The sequence below is a fragment of the Urocampus carinirostris genome, chromosome 16, assembly GCF_059441175.1.
Source record: "Urocampus carinirostris isolate Australia breed hairy pipefish chromosome 16, RoL_Ucar_1.0, whole genome shotgun sequence".
NCBI lineage: Eukaryota > Metazoa > Chordata > Actinopteri > Syngnathiformes > Syngnathidae > Urocampus > Urocampus carinirostris.
The window spans coordinates 16054245-16069230 of record NC_142364.1 but is presented as its reverse complement, the minus strand read 5'-3'; the positions used below and the strand labels follow the sequence as shown (position 1 = coordinate 16069230).

General features: G+C 41.1%; 4 protein-coding genes and 1 pseudogene across 5 annotated transcripts; 3 read left to right on the top strand and 2 right to left on the bottom strand.

Annotated features, from left to right (window-relative positions):
- Positions 1–1425: 1425 nt before the first annotated feature.
- On the bottom strand, positions 1426–7018 carry LOC148350412 (histone H2A-like). 2 transcript variants are annotated; one of them, XM_088355748.1, is made up of 2 exons: positions 6636–7018; positions 1426–2111 (listed from the first exon to the last, which is right to left on the bottom strand). In XM_088355748.1, exons 1-2 carry the CDS (start codon positions 7016–7018, stop codon positions 1832–1834), a joined length of 663 nt encoding a protein of 220 aa, XP_088211874.1. In that variant the 3' UTR covers positions 1426–1831. The 2 variants fall into 2 exon arrangements, with proteins under 2 accessions (XP_088211874.1, XP_088211872.1); XM_088355746.1 differs by having other exon boundaries at positions 1426–2149; positions 6641–7018.
- On the top strand, positions 3339–4839 carry LOC148350413 (histone H4). Its single transcript, XM_088356104.1, has one exon. It carries the CDS (start codon positions 3348–3350, stop codon positions 3657–3659), a length of 312 nt encoding a protein of 103 aa, XP_088212230.1. The 5' UTR covers positions 3339–3347; the 3' UTR covers positions 3660–4839.
- Positions 7019–7315: 297 nt separating the features above from the next.
- Positions 7316–7926, top strand: LOC148350411 (histone H3). The gene has a single exon (XM_088355911.1). It carries the CDS (start codon positions 7329–7331, stop codon positions 7737–7739), a length of 411 nt encoding a protein of 136 aa, XP_088212037.1. The 5' UTR covers positions 7316–7328; the 3' UTR covers positions 7740–7926.
- Positions 7927–11087: 3161 nt separating this feature from the next.
- On the bottom strand, positions 11088–11597 carry LOC148350410 (histone H2B-like). Its single transcript, XM_088355730.1, has one exon. The coding sequence runs from the start codon at positions 11595–11597 to the stop codon at positions 11220–11222; it is 378 nt and encodes a 125-aa protein (XP_088211856.1). The 3' UTR covers positions 11088–11219.
- A 734-nt stretch (positions 11598–12331) lies between these two features.
- On the top strand, positions 12332–12477 carry LOC148350409 (U2 spliceosomal RNA; annotated as a pseudogene).
- The last annotated feature ends 2509 nt before the right edge of the window (positions 12478–14986 follow it).

The following is a 14986-nucleotide window of genomic DNA, read 5'->3' as shown; positions in this document are numbered from 1 at the left end:
TAAATATTTAGAAAATTGTATCAGAGGAAATGCATTCAATCACACAATGTATTCTCAAAGGACTGTTAATACAATCAACTCAAAGTGCTGTATATTATTAATTGCGCAAAACTGCATTAACGTGTTCTACAGGCCAAACTATATATGGTGCAGCATTATCATTATCAAAATTAACATAAGCGAGTTGATTCTTTGTATTAAGGTCAAAGGAAGAACATTTTGGGGTTTTTAAGGGTTATTGATCTATCTTCGTTATTCATTATCCAGTATCCGTTATCGGTCAGTTCATAATACGCTACAAAGCCTAGGAGCCGGGACACTTACTCTCAGCCAAAAGGCCAAGCTAAGGTCCTAGCCCTAAAGCCTTGCTGCGATCATTGCGAATGCACCGTTCCCGGAGGTACTGCAATACTGGGCCGATGCGTGGAGTGGACAGAGCATTTTGGTAGCAATCATCTTTATTGTAAAGCGCTTTGGGAGTTCTTCATTGACTTGAAAAGCGCTATATATATGCAGACCATTTACCATTTATTGTGATGTTTTGTGTTTAACGTACAAGCGTCACTATTAGGGGACACACTGCGCATGCTCAGTAACAATGTGGCATCACGGGTAATGCAGTTCTTATTGTATTCGGCACATAAGCCAACTTCGCGTTTAAATGAGGCTGCATACAGCACATTGGATGGGGTTTGAACAATATTATTGACACTAATAACAGAAAACAATCTTGACAATCTCAACAGCAATCAAGCACATTCACGATACGTCAGTTTGCTGTAACTAGCTTGCCTACGTAGCGTCCACATTGGTCGGGTCGACGTCCCCGTTAAGGCGCATTAAGATAAATCACTTGCTCATTATACAATCGATATACATGCGGGTAACTTTTTTTGTCAATGCCGTTTTATGAAAAACGGAAAGGCTAGTTTTTAAATCGTTTTAAATCTCAAACAATTCATGTAAACAATTATGGTTGGTTCCTTGAACTACACGGGTCGGTAGGGGCACCACTTCCTGTGATGTCCAGGGCTAGTCCATCCCTCTCCAGGCCAACACGTTTCCACCCGGTCTTGAATCGGGACCGATTAATAATTATACAAGTTGCAGCATCCAAATGCTTCTATGAAAACGCTTTGGGAAAATGTTTGCATAGTTTAGGACACAGGTGTCAAACAGGCGGCCTGCGGGCCAGAACAGGCCCGCTAAGGGATTGAATCCGACCGCGAGACAACACTCAGAGAAGCGCAAGAGAAAAACAAGCTGCAGGTTGAAATATGTCCACTCGATGTTGTCAAAGCCAGGTGCCTCTCACAAAGACGGCACTTGTGTCCCTCTCTTTTCTAGCCCTTTTCTCCCACTCTGCCCCTTTCACTCAGTTTCTTTCTCTTTTGCTCTAACTTCCTACCCTTCGCGGTCGCTTTTCTCACGCTCTCTCCCTCTTTTACTGACACCCCTGGTTTAGGACATAATCATCTTTAAACCCTTGCGCGTGTAGAGCATTTCCTTTGAGGGCTTCATTTTGCCATTAGTCTACATTGGTCACCACTCTAAACAGTAGGATAAGTCATTAATCTGATAACGGGCTCCATCATTATACTTGAATTGGAGAACCGCGGCTATTCTCTTTCTGAAATTCAGAATAAATCTTGTTAGCGTTTTCTCTTGTATCGCAGGCTATATAGTACGTAATTTGATAATGAAATCTGTTCTTTTTATTTTATTTCCCGACTTTCCTATAATCAAGACGATTCACATACAGAATATTACTCTGAAGGTAAAGTGTGTGGCTCTTAAAAGAGCCGTTGGTTGGGTAAATCGCACGAGCAATTTACTTGGAGCTGGTGTATTTGGTGACAGCCTTGGTGCCCTCAGACACGGCGTGCTTAGCCAGCTCACCGGGGAGCAGGAGACGCACGGCGGTCTGGATCTCCCGGGAGGAGATGGTGGAACGCTTGTTGTAGTGAGCCAGGCGAGAAGCTTCGGAGGCGATGCGTTCGAAGATGTCGTTGACGAACGAGTTCATGATGCCCATTGCCTTGGAGGAGATACCGGTATCGGGGTGGACCTGCTTCAGGACCTTGTAGACGTAGATGGCGTAGCTCTCCTTCCTTCCCCTCCTTCTCTTCTTGCCGGTTTTCCCGGCCGCCTTGGTAACTGCTTTCTTCGAGCCCTTCTTGGGCGCGGACTTTGCTGCTGGTTCAGGCATGTTTGAGAATTGGATGAGTTGGCGTCAGTAGAGCGCAGATCTTTATCTGCGGCTTCATGCAAATGTACTGTGAAAACGCTCCTAAACGATTGGCTGCAACTGAATCCTGTGATTTCCCCCCCCCCCCCACTCAAAATCTTCAATTTTGGCGGGATTATCGAATCCTGCTAAAATCCATCTGCTTCTGAACACATTTTGCTTTTGTTTTTGGACGGTGGAATATATTTACCAGATTGTTGTCGATTTATAACGCATTGTATGAGACGATTTTCATAGCAATTATTTTTTTCAACACATGCAGAGATGCCTAATACAAATAATATTCCTTGGTTTTCCATGCCACTGTATAAAAAGATTGAAAAGGGAAAAAAAACAAGCTAATCAAGCTATTGTACAATGCCAAGGACACAAAGGGACCAGGGAAAGGTTCAGCAACCCAAAACGTTGAATGTGCCACAATGGACCCCCCCAAAAAACATTCCTGCAACTGCAAAAAAAAAAACCAAAACAATCATTTGAACTAGACTATCTTAAGTTCAAACAAAGGAGTTTAATTAGTCAGTTTTTACATGTTAACTCTGTAAAATGTTATAACTGATTATCCTACACAACTATTTAATTACCGTACTATGATTATGTCCTTTTCCATTTCAATAATTTTCGATACATCTCAAGAATTTCAATTTAGAGCTGCAAGGCTATTGATCGCTTTAACCGCTTTAACGTACCCGCTCTCGTGTATACCATACAGGCCCGATTTACTCATCTGACCAAACACATGAAAAAAATAACCTTGATTAAATATAAAATTCTAATTTGTATCCAAATCATGCCTTTTGTTACCGGATGTGTTTTAAATACGTTTTCTTCATTATATTTCTTGAAAAGCATCATTCTATAAATGCTTGATTTGTATAAAACTAAGTCAGCAAACATCGCTGGAACTTGGAAAATCATCACACGAACCGCAGACTTTAATACTTAATCAAATAGGTTTGGGCGCGTGGGTGGAGTGACGTCCTCGTGGGGAATTGGGTCGGTTGTTTTCTTTTAGGTCCGCTCACTAGCATTAACACAGCTCCGCACTGCTCTGTCAACCATATTCTTGTCTTCGTTTACGATCAAGAAACTATTCAATATGTCTGGTCGCGGTAAAGGTGGTAAGGGTCTCGGCAAAGGGGGCGCCAAGCGTCATCGTAAGGTTCTTCGTGATAACATCCAGGGAATCACCAAACCCGCAATCCGCCGCCTGGCTCGCCGTGGTGGTGTCAAGCGTATCTCTGGCCTGATCTACGAGGAGACCCGTGGTGTCCTGAAGGTCTTCCTGGAGAACGTGATCCGTGATGCCGTCACCTACACCGAGCATGCCAAGAGAAAGACCGTCACCGCCATGGATGTGGTCTATGCCCTGAAGAGGCAGGGTCGCACTCTCTACGGATTCGGCGGATAAATTTCCATATTGTACCCTTCTCAAACCAAAGGTCCTTTTAAGGGCCACACACATTCACTTTGAAGGTTTATTCCATTACTGTCGTCCATGATATTCATTCGAGTAGATATTTAACCTTTTCCTGTCGTGTCTTGAATAAAAGCCTAGTGGGGCCCATTCTTCAGACTAATATCAATTCAATTGAGGGACCTTGCAGATTTGAAAGGAATGTGCTTCAGTACTACACTTGTCTGTCCTCAAGCACTCAAGATCTGACTTTAAAAAGAATACTAAATGGTCCTCTTGATGAGGCTGTGTTCATTTTACCTCTGAAAAGTGATGGGTCCCGGGGACTCTCATGCTCAAATCTGGGTCCCCAAAACTTGGTGTGATCCATGCCCTTACAAACTCGTATTTTAACTTACACAATACATTTTTTTTCCAACCATGTTTATGTAGTTTAACATGTCATATTGTACATGTGTTTCGTTTTATAAAATGTTGTCAATTAACATTTTGTTGGGAGATACTGAGTTGCTCGACATGAATGAGGTTTATTGCAAATATAATTAAGTAGAATACATTTGCTTATTCAAATAAATTTTCTGCATTAAATTATTGTTGGTAATATACTTATTAAAAGGGATCACCACAAACCTGTTTTCATTTTCTCCTTTGATACTTCCTTTTTTTTTTTCTTAACTTCTTTATAAAACATAATCATTCATAATATAATGCATCGAAACAAGTGAGCCGTCTCTTTAACGAGTTGAGCCGAAAAAGCAGGTTCTCTAAAAAGAGACGGACTTTCACTACACAACTCGAACTCGAGATCGGCGTGCAGACGAAAACTCGGACCGTGAGACCAAAACAACAATGGCGGATCTGCCTGACAAAGTTTGGAATGCGGTAAATCTTTGTTAAAAAATGATAATGACAATTTTGTGTCAAAAAAGTTGCGTCCCTAGCAAAAATAATGCGTCTAGGACGCGGGCAAACGAGAACACTGGAGGCCTCTTGTCAGAACTTGTGAATCTTTAAGAAGTGCAAATGTAATTTGATCAGTTTTTCTATTAACTCTCACAATATCTTTGTTTTTATTGCATTACTGTTAAAACTTGATTCCGCAATAATTTAAGCCATGGTCGTGTACGACTGTCTTTCTCGTTTGACACTTTATGGACTTATGCGTTTGCCGTACCTTCAGCTATTTCACCTCGTGCTGAAGATGTATGCAGTCGTGCACAGACTTCTTTGTATTTTGTTTACTGAATGCAGGCAATAAACAGAGTGGCTGTGAACCCTTGTGTCGCGCATGATTGAGGGTCGTTACACAAATTTAATTCAGTACTTCGACCGGATTATTATACTCAAATCAATCATGTCTGCACGTTTTTAAGAGTATATTTCATGCTGCTTTAATCATAAATCCAAGCTCATCGGCATCTCACAACACACTGGGAATAGCTGTTATATTAATTTTCCCTTTAATTGTTTGTCCTGACACAGGCACTTTAATTCAGTCTATTTTCCACAAATATTCCCAAATTAGTGTGTTATAAGATTTAAATTTGCGCAATAAATAACGTATTTTCTGGTATGAAATCTGAACGTTCAAAAATGCTTGTGGAACATATTTTTCACTGTATAAGGCGCACGAGATAAATACCAGTTAAACGTATTTCACAGTACATAAATCTTAGGGAATCTGTTTTAAAACCTTAAATAAATGGTCATAAAGCGTCTTGTTATGTATTTCCAGCTCCATAAACAATTGTAATTCACTTATGAATCTTTTTGCACATCAGGTTACCTTCTCAGGCAGAATGGGAGAAATGGCAGACGGTAGAGAACAGTTCAGGTGAAACAAATATTGAAAAACCACTACTTTTTACCGTGGTGGGCAAGTTTCTAATCGAATTATATGTTAAGTAGGTACAATTCAGGTCAAAGACTATATAATAGGTTAGCTAGTGCTAATAAGCTACGTTGGTGTCTTACCATTGCCATTTACTACGTAAATTATCTTTTTGGGTGATTATACAGATTCAAAACAGTAATATTCCGAATATTACATGTATTGAAAACGTACATGCTCTACCATTAAATTTATTACCCCCAGATACAATGATAGAGGAATTTTAAGAGATGTGATTTATTTCATGGGTGGAAATGCCCCATTTGCCTTGCTGTTCTATTCTACCCCCCCAACATTTAGATGGTCGTTTTAGCTGTGTTTGTGTGAGGGGGACATTCCACAGCAAAACAACATAGTAACATGTACCAGCTATGAAGAACTGACAAGCATTCATAAGCTTTGATATCGGCACCAGTGTATGGGGATACTCATTTTACAATATAGGGGTCCAGATTGTGTGGACTGAAGTCAGGCAGACAGGACGATTAGATGTGTGAACATGTCAGACAGACAACTGTATTTCTAGCTACCATAGCTAATAATATGTCACCTCATCCAACAGCTGCACAATATTTGTCACACCATTGGCAATGGTTTGGATAATTTAGCTTTTCTGTTGTCGGTGTTCAACTGGCGACTACTGTCCGTCATGGTGTCTCTTAGTCTGGAAATAACAATTTCAGGTGTCGAGTTATTCAGGATTTTATTGTTACATTGCTGCTTTTGGGTGTAACTCCCTTGACTTTCATCTTGAAACAATTGTAGTTGAATCAGAATATTTGTAGGTGTTTGTACTCTTTTGTGCCAAATGGATTGATGAAATCAAACAATATTTAGTGCAGTTTCTGAGCTTGGTCAAATATACAAATCAAAATTTGCACATTTGTTATATTGAGTTTACTTAATGAAATGTTGAAGCATTAGAAAAAAAAGATTTAAAAATGTAAGAGATGAAGCGTTTTCATTATTCCCACATGATTGAGGCATTGTAGAACTGAAACAGAACTCATTGAGGGAGAAATGTGTGGCTCTTAAAAGAGCCGTTTTGGGATTAGTCGATTTCCAGGATTCTATTTTACTTGGCTTTGCTGGCCTTCTCGGTCTTCTTTGGCAGGAGCACAGCCTGGATGTTGGGCAACACACCGCCCTGAGCGATGGTCACTCCACCGAGGAGCTTGTTCAACTCCTCGTCGTTACGGACAGCCAACTGCAAGTGGCGGGGGATGATCCTGGTCTTCTTATTATCACGAGCGGCATTTCCAGCCAACTCCAAGATCTCAGCGGTAAGGTACTCGAGCACGGCTGCCAGGTAGACTGGGGCGCCTGCTCCGACACGCTGAGCGTAGTTGCCCTTGCGCAGGAGTCGGTGGACACGGCCGACTGGGAACTGGAGTCCGGCACGGGACGAACGTGTCTTTGCCTTCGCCCTGGCCTTTCCGCCGGTTTTGCCTCTTCCGCTCATGGTGATAAGTTTTTGGGATCGAAGTGTAATCGAGAATGTGCACAAGGGAGTGCAAGGCTGTTTTTATAACTACAGATTGCGCGCGACATTCGTTTTGAATTTGGCGGTCTTTTTAAAACAATGTCACCCAATGGAAAGCGAGAGGAGCGGGGGGTAGACCTTGCTTACAGGCGGCGCAGGAGCCGCACACCAATCAGGTCCCATTGGGTCGGAGGGTGGTGCTAAACGATGGGAGGTGGGACCAGCGCTTAAAAAGCCGCTCTTGTGCATTCGAAATCGTATTGATCATTCGTCAAAACGAAGCGTAATCATGGCTAGAACCAAGCAAACAGCGCGTAAATCCACCGGCGGCAAAGCCCCTAGGAAGCAGCTGGCCACCAAGGCAGCCCGCAAAAGCGCCCCAGCTACCGGTGGCGTCAAGAAACCTCATCGTTACAGGCCAGGAACAGTCGCCCTCCGCGAGATCCGCCGTTACCAGAAGTCAACGGAGCTTCTCATCCGCAAGCTGCCCTTCCAGCGTCTGGTTAGGGAGATCGCTCAAGATTTCAAGACCGATCTCCGCTTCCAGAGCTCCGCCGTCATGGCCCTGCAGGAATCCAGCGAGGCTTATCTGGTCGGCCTGTTCGAGGATACCAACTTGTGCGCCATTCACGCCAAGCGCGTCACCATCATGCCCAAAGACATCCAGCTGGCCCGCCGTATCCGTGGCGAGAGGGCTTAAATTCGTACAGTGGAAATACCAAACACAAAGGCTCTTTTAAGAGCCACACCACTTATTTGCTGAAGTCAGTATTCCAATCCTATTAGACTAGTTATTCTGAATTATTCTATAGTGCTGCCTTTAAGAAGTCTGACTAGTTTTATAGGCAAATAATAAATATTGTCACAAATTACTCCCTCGTTCTTATCCAGGCCTTGGTTTAATGACATGTCAAATGGGTGCAGCATAGACACTCCTGCTTGCTGAGATGTGCAGATAGACTTGACTATGAGACGATGTAAGGCGTTGGGGGGACAGTTCACCTCGGACTGGGGATGGGAGAGGATTCACTGAGTTGCTATACATAAAATAATTACATGGGGGGGGGGGGGTTCTGTCTTTCAAATAATGCACATTCTTCATAATGTTGAAAATTAAAAGGCCAACTGCTGCACATGTGTGAAATGGATCAAATATGTAATGTTTATGAGGTGACTGGCCTGACAGTAATCAGCATCAGAAAATAGGGGAACAGATTGCATTTGCATCAAGGGATGAAAGAGTGAGGTATTTTTTTTTAATTGCACACCTTTTCAGTGTGATTTGCTGAAAAATATAAGTCAATTTGATCATTTGTTTTTCTCTTCACAATGTTCGATGAACGTTTGCTATTTGTATGCATTTAGTGTGTTTGTAGGGATGGGGCCTCTCCCAGGGTTTAATTTAATGCAGAACAGTCACTGGTATCACCTGAGAATCCGCTACACTTAGTATTCATACTTGTGTGTGAAAATATAAATGAGGGTCGTTTAAACTCCATAGTAGATGGCAAATACTTGCAAATCTGACTTTATCCTCACCATTTCACACAACAGAAAAATGACGTTTATTTACACATGTTGTCTGGAATGGCCAAACAAGAAAGTAACTATATAAAATATAGATCTTACTGTATTAAAGAAAAAGCCGCGGAAGTGAAGCTTTTGAACTACATGTAAGGGACTTTGTGGGTTATTAAAAAAAATTTGAAGCAAAAGTATATAAATATATCATATAAACCTGCATTTTGTTTTGGAGAAATTTATGTGATGTGACGTGTGGCTCCACCAGAGGGAGCTGACATGATTGCCGGCTATTTTGCTGCGATGGATACACCCAAAACCCTTTTGTTTCCTATAATCGATACTTTATGAGTACTTGGATCAGGTCAATATTATTCTTTATATCAACAACAGTCTTCCCATTTTAATAATATTGTATCGTAAGATTTTACTTACATCATAACTTTCAAATTTGATCCATTTGTGATTTAAGGGTTTAAAATATTGTGCAGTAAAAGCTTCCACATTTCCCAGACTATAAAGTGCACTTGATCATAAGACGCATCACTATTGCGCTGATAGTACAGATGGCCACTGTACCCAGCACAGCATGTTTGTCAAACACTGTTGCAAGTAAAATCCATTTTCTATCTTATTTCTACTTTAATGTAGCACTCGCTTTGTTGAATTGGAGCAAGCCTGCTGTTTTGTGAGTCTGCTATCGTGTGTGCGTGTCCAGCATTGGGCAGTATCTGTGTATTATTTGTTATTGCAACATCGACTGCAGTCTGGTCATCCTGGAAGTGGGATTACCTCACATGTGGTCCCTTCATTTTCCTCATGTTGAGTTTTTCCCTGCGCTCATGTAGGTTTTAGATCAGAGGATGGTGTAATAATAATCTGTGGTCTGTGCAGCCATTTGAGACTCTTTGTGATGAAGTGCTATACAAATAAACAGGACTTGACATCAAACTATAAAACAGAGGACAAAACACATAGTTCATAGAGCAAAACTGTTAGGGAATCTTGATTCACAATGAAAACAAATACATTTATGAACAGGTACTGTATGCAGAAGCAATTTGTTGACTATAATTGCGGCTTTATAAAAGGTGCACTGGATAATAAAATGCATTTTGAATAATCTTCAAAAATAAAATCACAGGTCTATAAATTCATATCCCTTTTACAAGTCTCCGGCATTCTCCTGCGGTACTGGTTTTCATTCGCATTCGACAATATATCTCCATCTAGTGTTCAAATATTACACACTATGCCTTTAAAGGCTTTTACACAGTATTCATTACACTTTTGACTTCGTTTGCACGTTCTCCCCGTGCTTGTGTGGGTTTCCTCCAACAGTGAAAAAAAAAATCATGTTTAAAATGTAAGAGGTGAAGAATTTCTAAAAACAAGATCAATTCCAACCTTTTTTTTTTTTTTACTATTTAAGACAGTCTACCAAAAAAGTGGTTCAAAACTCCGTTCGTACCCCTAAATTGTGTGCCAAGTATTTTGGATGAGTGGTTCATTGACCGCCAGTCTGCTTGTGTTGATGACGAAGGCAGTGACCTTGAAGGCCCATGAAGCGGGTGTACCACGAGACCGTTTCAGGAAATGATTCGCGAGCTTTAAGTGTGGTTCGAAATATATAAAAAAAAAAAAAAAACGCCCACTTCAATATTGGGAGTAACAAATATGCACCTTTAGTCATTGACCAACATGCTATTACACATCCGAAGAAATTGCTACAGGTGAAAAAAGAAAAGTAGTGCGTACAACTATTGCATTTAAAAAATAATAGCCAAATATGAAGGAGGTGTGCGAGCGCCTTCTGCTGACCACCAACAAAGGTAAGAAATCCTATTCATAAGATTACGATAACGCGAATGTACAATTAGCCTGGGTTGGCTTTAAGTTTACGTTAAACATTCAGGGTGTTGGAACGCAGCCCCCTTTCCAATGAACCGCTCACCACTTGTTGTGCAAAATGACTTGTAAACGACCTGTTTTTTTATTTTTTATACGTTCATCTTAGAGGAATCTTTCGTACGGAAGATTACGTGAACATACGATTAGCCTGGGTTAGCTTTATGTTTATGTTAAACATTCAAGGTAAACATTCAAGGTGTTGGAACGGATTAAAACGATTCATTATTTTTAATGGGAAAAAATGATTTCAGTGATCGAGCAAATCGGTTTTCAAACAGGGTTCTGGAACGGATTATGGTCGAGAACCGAGGTTCCACTGTATATAAAAATGATGGTTAAGAATCCGACTAAAAATGTTGAATTCATTGTAAACCTTAAAAAAAAAAAAAAAAAAAAAAAACTATACGATCTCTTTTCAAAATGATGTAAAAATGTATTGTGATGGCTTTATTTTATGTAAACTGAAAAGAAAGCTCTGCCAACGATCTAAGCCAGAGAAGGCTAACCACGTGTTGTGACTCAGTCATTTGCAGCAACTATAATAAAAACATCATTCAGGCTAGCGTGAATGTGGATATTTGTTTGGACGGATACATCGCGGTTATACAAACACTGCTTAAAACCTAATATTCCAATTTTATTTCCCGATTTTCCTATAATCATGACGATTCACATACAGAATATTACTCTGAAGATAAAGTGTGTGGCTCTTAAAAGAGCCGTTGGTTGGGTAAATCGCACGAGCAATTTACTTGGAGCTGGTGTATTTGGTGACGGCCTTGGTGCCCTCAGACACGGCGTGCTTAGCCAGCTCACCAGGGAGCAGGAGACGCACGGCGGTCTGGATCTCCCGGGAGGAGATGGTGGAACGTTTATTGTAGTGAGCCAGGCGAGAAGCTTCGGAGGCGATGCGTTCGAAGATGTCGTTGACGAACGAGTTCATGATGCCCATTGCCTTGGAGGAGATACCGGTGTCGGGGTGGACCTGCTTCAGGACCTTGTAGACGTAGATGGCGTAGCTCTCCTTCCTTCCCCTCCTTCTCTTCTTGCCGGTTTTCCCGGCGGCCTTGGTAACTGCTTTCTTTGAGCCCTTCTTGGGCGCGGACTTTGCTGCTGGTTCAGGCATGGTTGCGAATCGGATGCTTACACACTCACAGCAGTGGACTTTATAGGCGGTCTCATGCAAATACTGATGTACCAACGCAACTTTGTGATTGGCTGGAATGTGGGTCGTTCGCTGTGAGTATGGCGGTATTAGAGCACAAAGTTCTAGCCTTTTTGTTTGACCAGTATTACTATGTATACAAGTTTTTCATTGTTTATAAAAAAAGCGCTTCTATTTAAGATAATTCATACGATCTACCCCGCCAAAGTGCATATCGCAAAAAGGTTTGAGAAATGCATTCATGTTAACCCTCGTACATTCAAATACATACAGTATTATTCACACATTCTTGTTTTTTTCCCTTTATTTCAATCAAACGGAGAGCATTGAAATTAAAATGCTTAGAAGCTCAAATTCCCCTCGGGGTTGTGAAAACCTGTAGATGCTTGATATGGTATTATAAACAAAACATATTTAACATTATTCAGACATATAGACTTCGATTGTAATTAATCATCTTTGATGTATCATAAACCTTGTTTAAATCAACGCATTTCCCGGGATTCTGGTATTGTCTCTTTAATGCCATTGTATAAAAGGTAATTTTCCTTTGTTTACTGTTTGCACCACGACACCGGCTCGTGGCGCCAAAGCACAAATAATAGTGTTTTGCGGGCCAAATTTACTCGTTTGTCTAACCTCGTTGCATACTATGTTTCATTACGTCATCCTATCTCACATTCAAGGAAGCTAGGACCTTATCTTTGCCTTTAGCTAGGACCTTATCTTTGCTTTTGAATGATCTTTGATTTTTGCAACTCGGAGATGGCATAGGAGCTTGCTCTGTCCACTCCACGCAACGGCCCGGTATTGCAGTACCTCCGGGAACGGTGCATTCGCAATGATCGCGGCAAGGCTTGAGGGCTAGGACCTTAGCTTGGCCTTTTGGCTGAGAGTAAGTGTCCCGGCTCCTAGGCTTTGTAGCGTATTATGAACTGACCGATAACGGATAATGGATAATGATTTATGAACAAGCTAAATAACCCTTAAAACCCCTAAACCCCCCCCCCCCCCCCCCCCCACTGACCGATAACGGATAATGCATAATGAATAAAGAAGATAGAACAATAACCCTTAAAAAAAGCGTAAGGGGTTAGTATATCGAAAATGTCGAAAAAAGACGTAAGGGGAAGTATGTGAGTGAGTTGTGTGCCCTGCAACAAGATGTCTTCTGCCCACTGCCCGAAGACAGCTGGGATGGGCTCCAGAACCTCCGCGACCCTACTGAGGATAAACGGTGCAGATAATGAATGAACGAATTTGGAGTCGGACTATCAATTTGAGTATCGTGATGAAAACCTTTTACTTAACAATTATTAAACTAAAAAGAACAAAATCCCCACAACCTTTTACATGTTTTTCCAAACTAAGAACAAAGCACGAATACCGCTCTAATCTTTACAGAAGTGTAACACTTTAAGTTTTAAAAACTGCTGTAGGTGTCCCTCATGTTTGCCATCAAAAATAAAAGGTGTTTTATTCAATACATCTGATCATTATTGTAGAAAAGTTCTATGGTTGTTTTTCCAGTTGAGTTTAATTTGTGGTTTTGGCACCACCGTGTGGAGATTGTGTGTACTACAATCCACGTCACAGAATCAGCCGTATTTTGTTCTTGATGTAATCAACTTATTAATGGGACATTTTATTGTTGTTGATGTGTTTTTTCCCACGTTTTTCAATTCATTCAATGGGAAGTGGGGGTGCCAGCCGATGTTGGCCATTTTGAATCCTTTTTTAAAGGCCTACAGAAAATCTTGTTTCGTAGCTATATAGGAATAGGACTTATCCAGAGAAAGCTTGAACCCTCATCTTTCACGAGAAAGGAAGTGTTTCTAGCTTTTACCATTGTTTTCTGAACAACAGTTGAACATCGCAAAGTTTCTTGAAAACACTCGTTTTCCTCCCCAAAAAAACTCTGAGAAAAATCTCTTTTTGTGAACGGATGAATTTCGGTGTTTATTCTTTTTTTGTTTTGCATTTGTGATACCTCGAATATTTAAACAATGTTTTCCATAAACACAAACTTAAAAAATATTGCAAGAACACTGAACTGCATGAACGATGTATGCACTTTTGAAGAACTATTCAGCGCCAGATGTTTCCGATGTTTCGGGGGCCGTCCACACGCTCTCAATCGCTGGATAGAGGAAGCAAAGCAGTACGAAAAAGTGGTGGCTCCCCAATGTGTGTACAATGATCTGATCCTGTCAACAAGTGCTGATTTATCATACTGAAATAATTCCCAGAGGCTTGATACTTACCGATCAGCAGCGTTATGGCACTGAATGAGTTGAAAAGCATTTGTAGTTGGTTTTGTTTAAAAGCTTTCATTTTCCTCCCTCTTTTGTTTCGTTTGCTGACCACTTCTAGACGTACAAGTGTATGTTTCTCCAATATTCTACAAACATTTATTAGAATAGGACATTACATTCACAAGAGGAATAATCAATCCATCTGTAAAGTGTCAAGAATGCTGAGGCAGTTTTGCTTCTTTGAAATTGGGAGTGGTGTAATTGCGTGAATCTAGCACACAGCTATTTGGACAAAAGGTTCTTCTTATTACAAAGTGCAATTAAAAATGTTTTTTTTAATGGAGATGTGTGGCCACGCCTGAAACAGCTATGACATGGGATCAGAATGTGACTCACCTACTTCCTGGATCTTATGAAATTAGTGGCATAGCCTCGGAACCAATCATATCCCAACAATCATTTATCCTATCACATATCTTCGTTCGGAGGGATGATTGGCTGCCAGTCATGCCCTTAAACAGGCATGTCAAACTTATGGCCCGCGGAACAGATCCGTCCCATTGGAGGATTTAATCAAGCCCGCCATGGATTTCTGAGGAAAGCATTACTGTGAATTCCGGACTATAATCCGCTACTTTTTTCCCAAACGTTCAATCCTGCGGCTTATTCAGTGATGCGGCCAATTTATGTCATTTTTCTAACAGCTGCCAGAGGCGCTCGAGTACAAAAGGTAAGATTCAGACCGGTGGAATATATGCGCCGAGGAAGACTGCAACTTGTTAGCTTGTGCACAAATTAAATTAGCGTAGACATATCCTCATCATGCAAATTGTAAAAAGAAAGGCACATGACGCAACTTTCAAGCTGAACGCAATCGAGCAGTAGATATAGAAGGAAACAGAGCTACCGCACGTAAACTTTACTTTGCGAGCGTGATGCTAGCATGTTTTTGAATAAGGGAGCGTGGGACGACGTCTATATGACTAAGTCTCTTCCGCATACTGAAGGAAGACCACTTTGATGACATCAGGTATAAGGAGGAAGATGAGGACGGCTTACCGTGATTTCTACATGTACGGTATTTTTTTTTTAACA

Bases quoted from the DNA above. Each gene is read 5' to 3' on its own strand.
- LOC148350411 (XM_088355911.1), top strand. From the start codon at position 7,329: ATGGCTAGAACCAAGCAAACAGCGCGTAAATCCACCGGCGGCAAAGCC.
- LOC148350413 (XM_088356104.1), top strand. From the start codon at position 3,348: ATGTCTGGTCGCGGTAAAGGTGGTAAGGGTCTCGGCAAAGGGGGCGCC.
- LOC148350412 (XM_088355746.1), bottom strand. From the start codon at position 7,018: ATGAGCGGAAGAGGCAAAACCGGCGGAAAGGCCAGGGCGAAGGCAAAG. The intron at 2,150-6,640 runs GCCAAGTAAAAT...GCAGTTACCAAG, and splicing joins AGACCGAGAAGGCCAGCAAA to GCGGCCGGGAAAACCGGCAA.
- LOC148350410 (XM_088355730.1), bottom strand. From the start codon at position 11,597: ATGCCTGAACCAGCAGCAAAGTCCGCGCCCAAGAAGGGCTCAAAGAAA.